At 35.5% G+C, this 17,161-nt stretch overlaps 1 protein-coding gene across 1 annotated transcript in view; it reads right to left on the minus strand.

Annotated features, from left to right (window-relative positions):
- Positions 1-6,177: 6,177 nt before the first annotated feature.
- Cht6 (Chitinase 6) overlaps positions 6,178-17,161 on the minus strand; it is a 296,348-nt gene continuing 285,364 nt past the window's right edge. The window contains exons 22-23 of the mRNA XM_072540946.1: positions 11,540-11,962; positions 6,178-6,651 (exon numbers count right to left, since the gene is read on the minus strand). Of these exons, the coding sequence (XP_072397047.1) occupies positions 6,239-6,651; positions 11,540-11,962 (836 nt within the window). The 3' untranslated portion in view covers positions 6,178-6,238. The remainder of the gene's footprint in view (positions 6,652-11,539; positions 11,963-17,161) is intronic.

The raw sequence follows: 17,161 nt of genomic DNA on the forward strand, positions 1-17,161 counted from the left end.
ATTTTTTCGGGTACAAGTTTCTGTTCCTATTTCATCTTGTGCTGCTGACTCAATATCTTCCCTTATCCTGTTCCAGAATGAGTCTATATCTCTCTGGTCTTCTTCGCCTAGACTTTGATTCCTTAACCTATTGGTAACATTTTCCCAGTACTGTTTTGCAACAGTTGCATCTCTCAGCTTCTGTACATTCCATTTCTTTCTATTTATTTCTTTTTCTTTGTTGGAGTTTGAAATTCTAGCCCTTAGTGTTGAGATCACTAAACAATGGTCTGAGTCCATGTTTGCGCCTCTATAACTTCTGCAGTTTATTATGTCCGTTCCGTGTCTTGAATCTATTAAGATGTGATCAATCTGACTAGTTGTTCTTAAATCAGGGGAGGTCCAGGTTACCTTGTGTATATTCTTGTGTTCAAAATAGGTGCTAGCGACGGTCATGTTCAGTGCTGCTGCTAAGTTTATCAGTCGTAATCCATTATCGCTACTGATGTTGTGTAGGCTATGCCTTCCTATAGTCGGCATAAAAACATGCTCTCGTCCTATTCTTGCATTCATGTCACCTAGCACTATTTTAATGTCATTTTTGGGGCATCTTCTGTAGGCTTGTTCTAGGTCTTCGAAAAACTGTTCTTTAATGTCTTCTAGTTTGTCGTCGGTCGGGGCATGTGCATTAATTAAACTGTAATTAAAGAATTTACCTTTTAAGCGTAAATAGCACATTCTTTGACTGTAGGCTTTAAAATCAATAACTAGGCCTTTTGTTCTTTGGTTTACTATAAATCCCACTCCATCTATGTGTTGGTTTTCATTGCAGCTGTAATATATGGAGTGGGTTCTCTTATCAAGAATGCCTGTTCCCGTCCATCGCATTTCCTGCAGTGCCAAAACATCTACTCTGTACATGTTCACTATGTCTAGTAGAGATGCGAGTGCTCCAGCTCGGTACAGGGTTCGGGTGTTCCATGTTCCTAATCTTAATTCCATTTTTCGTTTGCAGTGTCGTCGTCGTAAGTTCCGTCCGGCTAATAGTCCTTGAGGTTCCGTAACATATGATTTTTACAGGAAGAGGTTGTTAGCCTCTAGCCTAACCCCCAACCTGGAGGGCCAGGGACTCTGTTGGGTTGCCATGCCAGTCTGTTTTGGTTCACGGGTGGTATTTTATTTCCCACCTACCCGCCAGTCCTAGGACTGGTTAGGGCGTTCCCCTATCCACCACCTGGGGACGCGTCCGATGGGCGACAGACAACATCCACACGGACCACACAACCTTAGAGTGAAATAATAGGAGATAGGGTTAGCACCAGCGTCACCACTTTCCGCATCCGTACAATACTATCGGTCTTATGAAATTTTTTTAAACTTGTTTGTTTCTTTTTATAGAAATGTGTTGCGATTTAAGGATGGCTATTACAGAATACATGCATTTGTTGATTGCGAGATTCTAGCTTTAATTTCTTCTTACATGTCGTTGTCGTCTGTTGTTATTGCTCCCAAATATTTAAATTTTCTGAGCCTTTCAAAATTGTTGTTTTCCATTGCCATATTTTGCTCTATTCTATCTAGTCTCCTATCGGCTTATCGTGTAACACATGTATTTTGTCTTGCCTTCATTAATGCTCAATCCCACTTTATTGGTCTCTTATATACTAATTTTAGCAATTGTTCTATAACTGTTATTCTGGTTTTAGCGACTACATCATTATCATTTACGAAAGATATCAATAATCGTTCAATACTAGTTCAATAATCGTGGACCATCAGCCGACAATATCTGCATCGTAGTTTTCGGTTCACTCGCTGTTTTGTCCAAGTCTAGGGCAATATTAAAAAATGGTCATATACTGTGGTAGGGGTGACATTCAGTTGTATTGTTTTAAACTACTATCTGGATCGGTTTTGATGTTGCTGAGCCTATTCGAACACAACTCTTGGGGTTCTTCACATAGATCTTGATCAACTAATTAAATTTTGTGGAATAGATATTTCGACCATCGTGCTCCAGAGTTCGACGCGGATAAAGCCGCGTGGACATGGGCAGTGAATCACGAACGTGAGACATGCTTTCGTAAGCCACACTCCGTGTAAACATGTACGTACGTACATACGAACATTAAATTCTCTTCACGAGTCGAAATAATTAGGTACGATCCTGAAAAGATTAAACTTGTTTGTTTTTTGGATAGTGTAGTCCATAGATAAAGAATATATATTACTGAATAGATAGGAAACTGTGTAGGTTATTTCTGGACAATGCGCCATCTGGCGGCCTTAGGAAAGCAACATCTTTTTAAAAAATCTTCTCGTAATTCTTCAAATATAAAGATTAATATTGAGGGTTTGATTACAAAAATAAAACAAACGTTGGTTCTTTTTCTACTTTATTTTCTTTTTTACGTTTTTATATAAACATTAATTACATGTATTTAAATGTAGTTGGTTAAACAGTGGCTATTCTGTAGTTTCTATAAATTACAACACAGAAACAGAGAAGGAATAGCATCACATTTCAAGGTGGACTTATATCTCAATCCAACATAGCGGGCTTCTGGTCCAAAATGAATTGTGCAAGTCTTCTCTGCCAATTTTGTTAATCCAAATATCATAAAGCTAAAAAATAAATAGTTTGTTTTTAATATTTTCTGTGAAATAATGTTACATAGTATATTTCTAGAGGTGCTTTACAAAAGGACAAATAAACAAAAGTTTTGTAGAAAAAGTTCTTAAAACATTGAAGAATTGCCACATTTTTAATGGCGATAATTTTAATTCCTAAAAAACTTTTACCCAATTCTATATCGGCAACAATTCTAATACACATCATAACGTGAAAGAAAGAAGTTTGGGACAACATCGGACATTTTAAGGCAATTATTAAAAAATAAATAAAATCTTATATCAGCATTTTCTACTTACCGCCCTATCTTTTGGAAAAATATGCATTTGAGCATCCTTATTGTAATTATTACAACCATTAACGCAACAGTTAAAAACCGTAATTATTTAAATATGATGGCAAAAAAGCAAACAATTATTTAATCGCAAATAATACAACTCGAAACACTGTGTCGAAACCACAATAAAAATGGCGTACTTGTTTTGTTGGTTGCGGTATTGCGCAGTCACTGTCTTATGCTACGCCCTCTGGTGTCCTTAGGAAATACAAATTTCAGAGGACTGTCACTCCCATAAGATATACCCGGGCATGGCGGCATGGTGTAGTCAGTCGTGAGCAGTGCAAGGCCGAGGTCAATACTCACTTCAAATTAATATCGTATGATGTGTGTTTATAATAAGTAGTGAGTTTACTTTCCTAAATTTTGTTCATTATTAGGTATTTGGGCAGTTAATAAAATTAGAAAGAACAAGCAAGTACTGCATATTCGCCACGAAGCAAATATTTGCCGTGTAAACTCTCTTCTTTACGAACGAGGCATAACCACCGGCGTGCAGTTATTAAGATTCGTGTACGACGAGTGTAGTTTTTGCTCTTGATTCACTACCCATGCCAACGCGGCTTAATCCTGTTGTGTACTTGCCTGAAATCAAAGGTATATGGAATATAGGATCAATCAAGGGAAATGGAAACTAGGGGTAAATGAAAACAGCTCAAACTCTCTATTCAAATATCCCGCTTATTAATATGCAGTACTTATGTCTGTTAGTTGTAGCGGCAACACTGCTCCTAACATTATATAATATTTCATGACAGTGAACGTTTGTTATGAAGGTAAGCTAATTTAAATTATTTACTATAATATAATTTGACGAGCAAACCAACCAAACAAATCAAATAACCTCTTTTTCATTATTAAATAGGTTTATATTGTCACTCTTAATATGTACCATGATAAACAAAAAATAATCTGTTTACATGTTGTTTTTAAGATTAGGTACATAATATTGTTCAGGTGTCAACTAGGAAGTGTTCCCATTTACCCCATCCAAATAATATGTTCGCGGTAAATGGAAACACATGGTTGGGGTAAAAGAAAACACGCTTCCTTTTACCCCAAACAATTTGTTGTATATGTAAAATCTTTCAGATGCCACGAACCTATGTTAAGAAGAAACTGGCGCGGTCATATTCAGCAGAACACTTACAAAAAGCAGTGGCTGACGTTTTAACCAATAATTTAACATATCGGCAAGCTTCTGCTCTTTATGGAATACCAATTTCTAACATCTTCAATAAAATAAAAGGTCGTAAAATTGCCAAAGGAAAACTAATTGGTGGAAGAAATTCTATTCTGACACCTGAAGTGGAACATGATATTGCTCAATGTCTCATGGAACGATCGAAAATGGGCTATCCTTGTTCAAAAGATGAATTGCTTCAATTACTGCAGAGCTACGTGTTACAAAATCAAATAAAACGAGCTTTAAGGATGGAAAACCTGGACACGATTGGTATATTGGGTTTATGTCCCGCCATTCTATGCTAACCTTAAAGAAGGCTAAACATTTCCAAAAGTCAAGAATGTTAGCAAGGAACCCAGAGGTAGTTTATGACTTCTTTGATAAACTAGAGGAAGTACAATATCCTACTCCTATCCTTATCCTATCCTGTCCTCCTATCCTTACAATATCCTACCATCATTTACATTAAATGCTGATAATTGCTGATCACAGACAAAATTTAACCCCTTGACAAATGTGTATTTGGTCCAGTGAAAAAAGCATGGGACTGAAAGTTGGTGGAGTTTGGTAAGGTTAATATTGGAGTTGGAATGAGACGTTTGCAAAAGCTTGATTTTGTTGACCTCTGGGGCTTAGTTTGGGTAGAAGCCTTGACAAAATCAAATATTAAACCAGGTTTCATCACCACAGAAATTTGTTCAGTAAATCGAAGGCGTTTTCCAGAAAGTTTGTTTGATCCAATAGCGCCTCTAGCTTATCAGAAAAGAAAACGGAGAAGTGATGTCGGCTCTGTAATCGAACCTGCTCCAGAAATGCAAGAAACTGGAAATTCAAATTCATCTGTTGGTTTTGTTTCGGAAACGGAAGGACCTGGCCCTTCAGGTCCATCAGCATCAGACTTGGAAAAGCCTGGACCTTCTGAGTTACCATCATTACCATCTATTGTTATTGATTCTTTTATTTCATGTTCAACCTCTGCAATTGTTATCTTTGCTCAAGCAATTCGTGAAAAAAGATCTTTGATAAGTGAAATCCAAGTTGAAAAGAAAACCAATACCCCGTTTAAAGCAGCTGCGGTACGGAGAGGTAATAACGGTGGAAGAAGTGGCTGTTAGGTTCAGAGAAGCTGATAATAGGAAAATAAAACTACCCAAAACAGTTCAGAAATCAAAAACTAGCAAAACCAACACTGCAGAAAATAAGTTAAAGAAAAAATCTAGAAGTTCTTCTGATGATATTTCCAGTGACACAATGTCTCTTCATGATGATTCTGTCAGTTCAGACACCAAACACAGTTCAGATGATAATTCAAGAAAGTTGCGTTTTTCACAAGGGAATACGAAAGCCGAAGCCGAAAGACTTGAGAGCTCGGACGAAAGAGATGAACACGCCACTTGCAAAACTGCGTGAAAAAATACAAGTCAAAGTTGGAGACTTTATAATTTTGAACTTTATTTACAATCTCAGCACTAAAATCAAATCCAGAAAAATTTTGTTGCCGAATTAGTGGACTTGGATATTAACATATCGGCAAAATTTTTTAGAATATGCTGTAGAGAATGCAGTAAAATAACTGACACCTACACCTACATATTTCCGTGGGTAGAAGATAAGAAAATGATTAATTTTGATCAAATATTAGCTATAATAACACCGTCAAATATTACGCGTGGTTGATATGCTTTCACCAATATTTCAGAGTACCGTTGTTGCTAGAGACTGAAAATTTTTGTATCATCATTAGTCAAGAATGTATTATTAATGTTTTCAGTTACCTCTCAGTGAGTTTAGCTGATATTCGTTGTAAATAACAGGTTATTTTCGTTTACCCCAAGTCCGGGGATCGAATCCCAGCGCCAGCGAGAACATCTAGACATTTTTACATATCTTCAGGCCTCAGGTCGACTCAGCCTGAATAAAATGAGTACCTTGCCTTAGTTACCTTCCTTGTATATCGTAGGCCCAAGAGATATCAAACCACCCTGCTATAATCCCTAAGCCGTGCTAGCGGTATAAAGGGAACCTATTATTATAAATTTAGTATGAAGTCTTATATATTATTTTTATTTATAAAATAAAATCTACATCTAAATAATTATGTACATTATTTGTCATCACATGATAAATCAGCTGCCCAATTGCATATTCCTCCAATAGGATCAAAACTTAAATTTTTCGGGCATGTATATTCCCATCCTATTATTTTTCCTCTATCCATTTTTGCACACGAAATAAATTTCTTGCACGAAGCAGGATGAGGAAAGTTTCCTTGATCTAGACATTCTATAACGCCATTACTGTGCAGCAAGACTTTACTGTGTTCAGGAAGTTGATCAGTTATATCAGTATTATCCATATATGCTTCATGTTTGTTAAATCTATTGAGATCAGTGTATTGTGGAACTTGGACCAAAGAGGAGTGGATTCTATTAATGTGATCAGTAGGATAAAGTTCTGCAGAGAATGGTTTTGTATAAGCGATAGTATGTTTTACTTGGTCGGGGGGAAACCTTGAACCTAAAACAAATGAGATATATTAGTTAATAACGCGATGTGAGTTCGATTTTTTGAATAAAATAATCTAGTAATGATAATTTGTCACATTGTTAAAATCACACAACGAGTGATTCTTTGTCGATTGAGTGATTTTTAGACTAAAAGTATCATTAGACCAATCTTCCCAAAAATGCGGCTGGTTAAGCAATAATAACCAACCTTACATACATACGATAAATTGAACGATGTTAATGTAAACATGTGATTTTCATAAGTTGCTATCGTATGTTATACAGCCCAAGAAAGAATTTATTTTTTGAGTAATTTTCTGCTCCTGTTATTTAGCATGAAGCAAGTTTTATTGAAAGTGGTAACATCACATTAAAACTTTACAAAATACATAGGATCCTCGTTGACGTCTAAAGTTTCCATTTCTCTACTTTAAAAACCCAACCAGACTTTATGCTATTCTGACAGTCTTCCGAAACTCCTTCTTTCTCCAGCGTTTTCATAGGTTTTTACTTCTTCTTCTTCTTCGCGCGACTAGGATTACTCCTGTTTGTCTGCCTCTTATTCTGTTTCAGTCGTTGTTGACTGTACATTATCTTTCCACCTTTTTGGCGGCCTTCCAACGGGTATTCTGCTATACGGCTTGTTGTTTTTACAGATGTTCGCTAATCTATCTGGTCCCATTCGGTTTACATGTTCGTTCCAGTTTTTTTTTTCTTGTTTTTATCCACCTGTTAATATTTTTAATTTTGAATTGTTCGCGTATACTTCTGTTGGTTTGTCTGTCTCTTAATCATATGCCTGCTATTGATCTTAATACTTTCATTTTGATATTGTTGATTTATTGTTTCGTCTTTCTTGTATCGGTCCTTGTCTCCGCTGCATATGTTAGGATTGGTCTTTTTACTAAAAGACGGTTAGGTTTTTACTAAAAAATTTAATAATGGCAATCTACCTCCTATTTAGTGTAATCGTATCGGCGCATCCTTACAGTCAGTCACTTACTTTGAATTCACAGAGGATTAAGTCAAACAACACTTAATTAAACTTCGCACGTCACTTCACCTGAGTTAGATGGCTTAACACCAAAACTGTTAAAAATATGCACAGACACGCTTGCAATACCTTTAACGTTAAATATGCAGACTTCTTTTATTCAGAATTCCTTACCCCCTTACCCCCTAGTTGGAAATTAGTATCCGTCAACCCTATTTTTAAAAAAAGGCAACAAACTGGACCCTTACAATTATCGTCCGATTAGCTTGCTGCCAGTAGTTGGCAAAGTTATGGAAGTCAGTATTTCCCAGGAGATGACCAAATTCCTTCTCCATGAACATGTTATTCCAATACAACAACATGGATTTATCTCTGATCTCTCTACTCTAACCAATCTCCTACATTGTATTAACGACTGGACTTCATCCCTTTACAGTTCTCAGCCGGTCGACGTTGTTTATTTAGATTTCTCTAAAGCCTTTGACTGTATTCCTAAGCGCAGACTTCTACATAAACTAGAACATTTCGGCGTTCGCGGTACTTTACTTTGTTGGATAGATGATTTTCTGACAGATCGAAATTACAAGGTTAGAGTTGGCGAATCTTTCTCACAGGACAGGTTAGTGGAAAGTGGAGTGCCTTAGAGTTTTGTTCTTGGACCTCTGCTTTTTACGGTTTATACCAGCGATGTTTCTTATTATGTTTCAAGTAAAATGTAGTTCTATGCTAATGACACAAAAATATATGCGAATCGGCGTTATGAATTTAAAACTCGACGTTTAGGCACCCATTTTGGAGTCATTATTAAGAGGGATATTGTTCTTGGACCTCTGATTTTTACGGTTTATACCAGCGATGTTTCTTATTATGTTTCAAGTAAAATGTAGTTCTATGCTAATGACACAAAAATATATGCGAATCCGCGTTATGAATTTAAAACTCGACGTTTAGGCACCCATTTTGGAGTCATTATTAAGAGGGATATGGTTCCGTTTGAGTTTGGGGTCTCCCATCTACCTACTCCCCTCACTCGTGACGGACCAGTATCTTGTTTTTCGGAAATACGAGAACAGTCAAACGGCTCTGAGGTCTTAATCTGCCTACTCCTTAGTATAGAGTGACTGAGGAGTGTCTGAGGAGTAGGCAGATTGAGAAGTCAGTGCCAATTGACGGTTCTAATATTTCTGGATAACAAGATGCTGGTACATCACGAGTGAGGAGAGCAGGCAGGTTGAGACCCCGAACACGAACGGAACGGTATCCCTCTTGATAATGGCTCCAAAATAGATGCCGAAACGTCAAGTTTTTAAATTCTCAACGCGGTTCTTCCCGAGAACTTAATAATTTTCATTTACCTAGTTACAGTAGAAATTTTTCCGAACATATATATATATATATATATACATATATATATATATATATATATATATATATATATATATATATATATATATATATATGTTGTACTCAATATCCTAATTTGGCCATTAACCGAAATTTATACCCACAGCACGTTGTGAATTTCGTTTATTTCTCACATCGCGTTTTGGGTATATTTGACTTGCACAGAACGTGTTGTGGATAAATTATAATGACCCACAATGCGAAACTACGAAGGCTGCCGAAAACACACGACAAATTTTGCTTTGTGGCTAATATAAATACCCACAAAGGGAAATACATAAATCGCATATCGAATCTTACCGGTAACACGAGTTTTATTCAGTGTAGTTTCTGATAATTTCTAATACAATGGGTGAATCAATCGAAAACTTTAAAAAGGAATTCGAGTATGGTTTAAATAAATTTTACGTGGAGTCAAAAATTAGGTCTACGCTACTTTTAGAAGGCGACAATAAAAAACTAATTTATGATGTTAAAGAAGCACAAGAATTGCGAAGATCCGGCAAAGGACTATTATCTAAACATTATCAAGGACTCAATCGACATGAATTATTAAACATTGGTGAACATCTGATAGCCAAAAGACACACTAACGAAAAGGAAATCAAATTTTTTGTTCATCCTGAGCAATTATTTGTATTGTGCATACAGCCCACATAAATATAGGACATATAGGAGAAAAAGGAATTAAAAACCAAAAATATGTAAAAAAAATTATCATTTCTAAAAAAAATGATCAATTTTGACGGAATTATGTATACATAGGTAGGTACATATTTCCGTTTTCTAAGGTACCTACCTCTCTCTCTCTCTGACAAGTTCTTGTCAAAAAGTCTTTAAACAGTTGAAGAAAAAAATTCCAAAGACAAGCTTGGTTGTCAAGCCTATAATTTCTAAATATATGAACTGTAGATGTCAGGTAATTCTAAAGAGCTAATAATTTTTAGTAATGAAAAAATAATATTAATCATATTGTATTTTAAACTACCAGGATCATTTGACTAAACTTTTGTTTTTGAGACCATTGAAAACCGAAACAGCACTTGAAGTGGCTGACCACTTGATTGATATTTTTTGTCTAGTAGGTGCTCCATATATCTTGCAAAGTCATAACGGCCGTGAGTTTGCCAACTCGGATATTGTAAGACTAACTACTATGTGGCCTGGTCTGAAAATAGTTCACGGTCGACCAAGACACTCACAAAGTCAAGGCTCTGTAAAGAGGGCTAATCAAGATGTCAGGGATATGTTGATTACCTGGGTAAACGATAATAATAATACAAAATGTTCCGAAGGGTTGAGATTTATACAGTCCAAGAAAAACAGAACTTTTCATAGAGGAATTGGTAGGAGCCCTTATGTGACCATGTTTGGAAGCAGACAAACAAATGGTTTAGAAGATGCAGACCTTCCGAAAGATGTCCTTGATAAACTACAAAATGAAGAAGACTTGGAAGAATTAATAAATAGCCTGGAAAACGAACATGATTATGATTATTTAAAAAAATGGGGAAGAAAGCAACCGTGTAGAACCCTGCCCTGAACCTTTAGGAATCTTGGACAATAATAACCTGATTAAAAATAATAAAGATGCACCCAATATACAATAAGGCAAACTGCGAACTGCAACAAATATATCATCCAAAGGTTCTGTATAAGGTTTTCTCAGATGCAACTGTAAAAGGTTTTGTGGCGATAATAAATGTTCCTGTAAACAAAGAACAAACAATGTAATTCAAAGTATCATGGATCGCTGACATGCAAAAATAAATGAAGAAATTTGGTTCTAAAAATTTTTGTGTTTAAAACTTATTTTTATCTGCATTTTTTAAATATAATTAGAAGTTTCGTTATGTGGGTATTAGTATTTGTATTTAGATCATTTACATCTTTTATAGCCATCATTTTTATTAACGTATTTTTATTTACATTTTTTAAATAAAATTAGGAGTTTCGCTTTGTGGGTATTTGTATAGCCCATAACGTGAAAAATCGTTGTGTGTGTCCGACGGTCTTCGTAGTTTCGCATTGTGGGTCTTCGTATTATATCCACGACGTGTTCTGTGCACGTCAAAAATACCCGAAACACGATGTCAGAAATGAACGATATTCACAACGCGTTGTGGGTATACATTTCGGTCAATGGCCGAATTTGATTATTGAGTACAACATTGATATAGCTAGATTAGGTTAAATAAGCAAAACCATTCGTCCTTTCAATCGTAAGAAATTAATATCTCTCAAAAAATAATCCGCAGTAATATGACAAACACACACACACACACACACACACACACACACACACACACACATTTCTTAAAAGGTGGAACTGGTAATTTACGTCGTAGGAAAGCCCCTCCTAAAGAATTACCCTAGTATATATATATATATATATATATATATATATATATATATATATATATATATATATATATATATATCTATGTAGTAAGTATAATAAATAAACAAATATTTTTTTAGTTTAGTGTAAAAAATTAACCTTTTTTAAAAGAGTATACTGTCGGCTTTGAAGCCACTGTTGTAGGTGTATTCCGTATTGTTGATTTATTTGAACTGATTTTTCTTTTCGGCGAAGCAGTAGTTATAAAAATTTCTGTTGTGATAAGATCTTCGTATCCACTAGTATCAATCAAATTCTGTTCCATTAGTGGTTTAACTGTACGAGAAGGAACTGGCGCATTTTGTAGGTTTTGGATCGCTACAACTACGTCCCTTAGTTCGATGGGTTTTCCGACAGAATCATTTTCAAACAATGTTGTTTGACGTGTAAGTATTCCCAAGGTTGGATCTTTGGTTGTAGTTGTAGTTTTGGTAGTTCTGCGTAGAAAAGGTCTTCGAGAAGTACCATCGAAAATGTTTGGACGGGGTCTTTTTGTTGTTGATGATGTCGATGAAGTCGATTCTGAAAAAGAAAATATAAAAGATTAGGTTTTTGCTTGGGTTAAGGTACAGTTATCCCTAAAATATCATGAAAATGTCACTATCTCAAAATATATTACCTCGGACGAGTAGGAAAAAAAGATTTCCAGAATCTCGCACTAATCTGCTCGTCTGTCCCACGGTTTCTAGGAGGGACAAGATTCTTACAAGTAAACATAGCAAACTTAGAAAACCCTTAAAACTCAACGTGGCTACATATAATGCTATATAATCCCTAGCAACAGAAGGAAGAATCATAGAGATGGAAGCAGAAATGTCGAAAATTAAATGGAATGTAATAGGCGTCAGCGTGGTAAAACAACGAGAGGAAAATCTGAAAAAACTGAAATCGGGTCACTTGTTTTATCAAGTCGGTAGTGAAACTGAAACAACGGGAGGCGTTGGCTTCTTCTTACACAAAAAACATAAAAACAGCGTTATATCAGTAAAAAGTTTCTCTACTAGACTAGCTTCTTTAACCTTAAAACTAAGTGAAAAATATAGTTCAAAAATCGTACAAGTATATGCCCCAACAAGTAGCCATGCGGACTACGAAATAGAAAAATTCTACGTTGACATTACTTTAACCCTAAACGATACAAAAGCACACTTTAATATAATTTGTGGTGACTTCAACGCTGAAACAGGGAGAAAGGCAGATGAGACAGAAACATCACTGGGAAATTTTGGTTTGGGAAACGGGAACGAGCGCGGTAAAACTTTACTTAGTTTCCTGCTGGAAAAAAATCTATTTCAAATGAACAGCTTCTTCTACAATAAAGAACATCGGAGATGGACGTGGCAGAGCCCAAATGGAAAAACTAAGAACGAGATCGATTTTATGATCACTGACAAGAGGCACATCTTTAAAGATGTTACAGTCCATTCTGGTGAAAGCGTCGTTAGAAATGGACCTTGGGAAAGAGATATATCGCAGGAAATCCACACATACCTGGATAGAGCCTAATAATATAAATGCATTAGAAGAACACATCAACAGGATTCTCGAAAGCAATAGGAATACAGACACAAATATCAACACCCTGGATGACATTATAATAGAAGCTGTAGAGAAAAGCCAGAAGATACATTGCCAAAAGAAATCAGTTAATGAAAGAATAAGTACTCAAACATAAGCATTAATGGAAGAGAGGAGAAAAAAGCAAAGTAGTAGAAGCAAAGAAAGAACATCTTGAACATAGAGAGATCAATAAAAGAATACAAAAATCTATTACGATGGACAACCGAAAGAATAAAAGTGAACAAATAAAACAAACGATTGAAAATAATACGAGTCTCAAAGTTCCCAGGAGAAAATTGAAAAATGGTAAAAAAGAAGTAATGAAATTACAAGATAAAGATGGAAACATAATCACCAACAGAGATGAATTACTAAGGGTAGTAAAAGATTACTATACAAGATTATACAGAAGTCACCAAAACCATGATGAGCAACTAACAGAAAAGTTAGAAAACCCAGGAAAAAGATTAGTCAACCAAAGATCGGAATTGATGACTGATAATCAGCAGACGAAATAAGGAACGCACTGAAGAAAATGAAAAGGAATAAAGCACCGGGAGAAGATAATATTGTTAAAAAAGTCATAAAGATTGCAGGAGGCAGACTTTTCGAGAAAATAAAGAAATTGTTCAACTTATGTCTACACCAGAGTGAAACACCTTCAAGATGGCACAGTGCACAAAAAGGGTAATCCAACAAACCTCGAGAATTACTATAAGATACCCATAAGCCTGTTAAACCATCTCTACAAGTTATTCACAAGAATAATAACAAATAGACTGGAAACAAAATGGGATTTTTACCAACCTAGGGAACAGGAGGGTTTAAGGAAAAACTTTAGCACCAAGGACCACCGCCGCTGCATAAAAGGGATTATAGAAAAATCCATCGAATACAACCGACCATTGGCCCTAGCTTTCGTAGACTTTCGCAAAGCATTTGATATGATAGAAATTAACAGCGTAATGAAAGGGTTGGAGGAAAGTCAAATAGATTATCGGTACTTCAAACTGATGGCGAATACATACAATAATGCAACCACGACCGAAAGGCTACACACAGATACAAACTGTATAAAAATCAATAGTGGAATCAGACAAGGAGACATGTTCTTTTTAAAACTCTTTACGGCAGTTCTGAAACATGCTTTCAAAAAATTGGAATGGGAAGCAAGGAATCAATGTAGACGGCGCAAATTGTTCTGGTAACAGATGACTTAAAAGAGATTGGAACTATGCTTACTGAGTTACGAAATAGGATTAGTTCATAAATATAAATACATCATCATCATAAATGATGATGATGAAGGTAGAGTTCATTTGACATCATTGATATACAGGAAGGTCAATTAAAAACACAGCAGAGCAACACTTTTCTCGGCATTTTCTACTCCGCCATTTTCACCGTGTGAACAAAACTGTGTGTTTATTAAAGCAGAATGGAGCGTTGACTTACAGTTGTTTTAATATAAAATAAAATCCCCACGAAGGGTTCACAAGTGGTTCGCTTAGATGATGCGTCATATTCAAATCAACGTGATATAATAGTGCCAAGTTTTAGTTCTACGGTTTTAAGTTCACGTAGTAAAACATTTAATGACTGAAGGCGAAAAAACAAAGTATGACGAATCATACATTAATCTCGGATTTGTGGATTCTAATGGCTCACCTCCGTATGTGTGCAGCCAACTCCTTTCTAATAGTTCGATGGTACATACCTGCTAAGATACGCTGACATTTATAATCTATACATTTCGACTTCAAAGACAAGAGTAAAGAATTTTTTGTACGTAAGAAAACAATAATTAAGAAGCCAAAAAACTACGACTCATACTTTGAACGAAAACACATTGCTCAAGCTAGAGTCGTGCTCATTTATCTCTGAAAAGATAATAAAACCGTGTGTGTCAGACACAGTGGCGGATCCAGAAATTATTGTCAGGGGGGTCATGGTTCTTGAGGGTGATTTTGATACAGGATTTAGATTTTTGCACCTCCTTTCAGTGGCTGATCCACAGAAATTTTTTGTCTCGGGGGTGGGGGGGGGGAAGGTCATGGGTCTTGAGGTTGAGTTTGATATAGGATTTAGATTTTTGCACACCTTTACGATTGATATGATTTGTGCCTCATGTAAGGGAACCAATTTTCTCAATAATTATTTTAAGCGATATATTAAACCAATGAGAAGTTATTAAAACCCAAATACCCTACGGGTGCAAAGACGGGTACAACATTAAGGGTTCTTAAGCTCAAACCAGAAAAAAAAATAATTTAAACCCACATACTCTATGACAGTAGACAGTAAAAATCAAGGACTGTCAATTTAAACTAGGTATTTTAAAGACAATTAATTTTAACCCACCTATCCTATGGCTACAAAATTCAGAACAAACCAAGGATAAATAAGTATAAACCAATGTTAAGTAATTTAAATGCAATAACTCAATACGGAGTGGAAATATGGACTCTCGTAATTACAAGTATGAGGCGTATAGAAGCCTTTGAAATGTGTATTTTTCGAAGGATGCTGAAGATTTCGTGGACAGAGCACGTGGCCAACAACGAGGTGCTGAGAATAATGAAGACTGAGAGAACTCCTAAATATTGTAAACAACAGAAAAACGAGTGATCTAGGACATATTTACAGAGGAGAAAAATATAACTTTCTACGACTCATAATGGAAGGGAAAGTAGAAGGAAAAAGAGGTCCAGGAAGAAGATAATGCTCCTGGCTGAAGAATGTAAGAGACTGGACAGGCATGGACACACATTCGATACTGAGAACAGCTCAAGATAGAGAGCAATTTGCTGTAGTTATAGCCACCCTTCCGTAATGAAGAAGGAACCTTAAGAAGAAGTGTAAAGAGCATTTCATTTAAATTAATTTATTCAATAAAAAACATAATATAATTTAAGAATAGTTATTTCTATAATTAGGTATATTAAGCTACAAGTAAGTGAAATATTTTTTTACTCGGTATTGAAATTTTTTTCAAGACTTGTTAGTAACAGCCGGTAACGAGTGGTAAATAACACTTCAGTGAAGTAAATATTATATAATTTTATAAAATGTATTCTTTTCGCCTATCCGATCTAGCAAATCGCAAATCATTTAAGATACTGTCTAAAAGGGGTAAATAAATAGATCTTCGGAAATATTCTTCGCAAGAGTTAGCAGATTGGTTTTGACGACAGGTTTGACGAGAAACTAAACGAGGCATCTTCAATGCAATGTCTAGTTGTTCAGCTATTTTGTTTACTTCATAGTAAAGTTTGCTAAAAACAGATTCAGCATTTAATCTTTTATTTTGAAGAATGCATTTAGTGTTCTCTATGGCCTCAAATCCGATTTTGGTGTCTAAGTGACGACTAAGTCATACAGTTGTACCTAAAACATCACTAAGACAAACTACTGAAATGAGAAATTCTGGGCTCCTAACAGTTTACATTAATGAAAATGCATCAGCTGACATTTTACTGTCCTTTCACGTAGAAATTGTTTCAAGAGCGTTGTATATTTTGATGATTGATTCGCCCTGGAACTGAAGATGACCTTCATGCCTTTCAACCCAACGAGTTTCACAAATACCTTGGACAGCAGCCCCCAGTTCCTTTATTTGTATTCACTAAGATATCAGACAGAGCTAATGCAACAAAAATATTCACTTTGATATTTATTATAGATAAATTATAAAATGTAGCACACGGTCTCAAGAATTATAATACATATTCAATTTAAAAAAAGAGGTTAGTCTTTGTATGTGGGTATATTTTATTTTATAAAAACCCTTAAAAGGGCAACATTACAAGCACGAACGTTTTCGGAACAACTGTTCCATCATCAGGTTAAAATGCCTAAAATAAGTATAAACCATTTAGTTACAGCAAACGTGGTTTAAAATTTTGACTAAGGTTAAAAACAATAAAATGGTTATACTTACAGGTTAACATGCCTGAGCCACCAAAATATTTGGGTAAAAACCCTTTAAAATGAAAAATGTTACCAAAGATTGTACATGATGTTTATAATATTATATGATGTTTAATATTTTAATTAGATTTTACTTCAGGTAACATACACCCATGCTTAAGTGAGTTCCAGTGTCCGGAGAGTAAACCTCTTCAAACGGACTACGGTTGGCAACTGATTGATGAAATACTC

The sequence above is a fragment of the Diabrotica undecimpunctata genome, chromosome 8, assembly GCF_040954645.1.
Source record: "Diabrotica undecimpunctata isolate CICGRU chromosome 8, icDiaUnde3, whole genome shotgun sequence".
In the NCBI taxonomy this organism is placed as follows: Eukaryota; Metazoa; Arthropoda; class Insecta; order Coleoptera; family Chrysomelidae; genus Diabrotica; species Diabrotica undecimpunctata.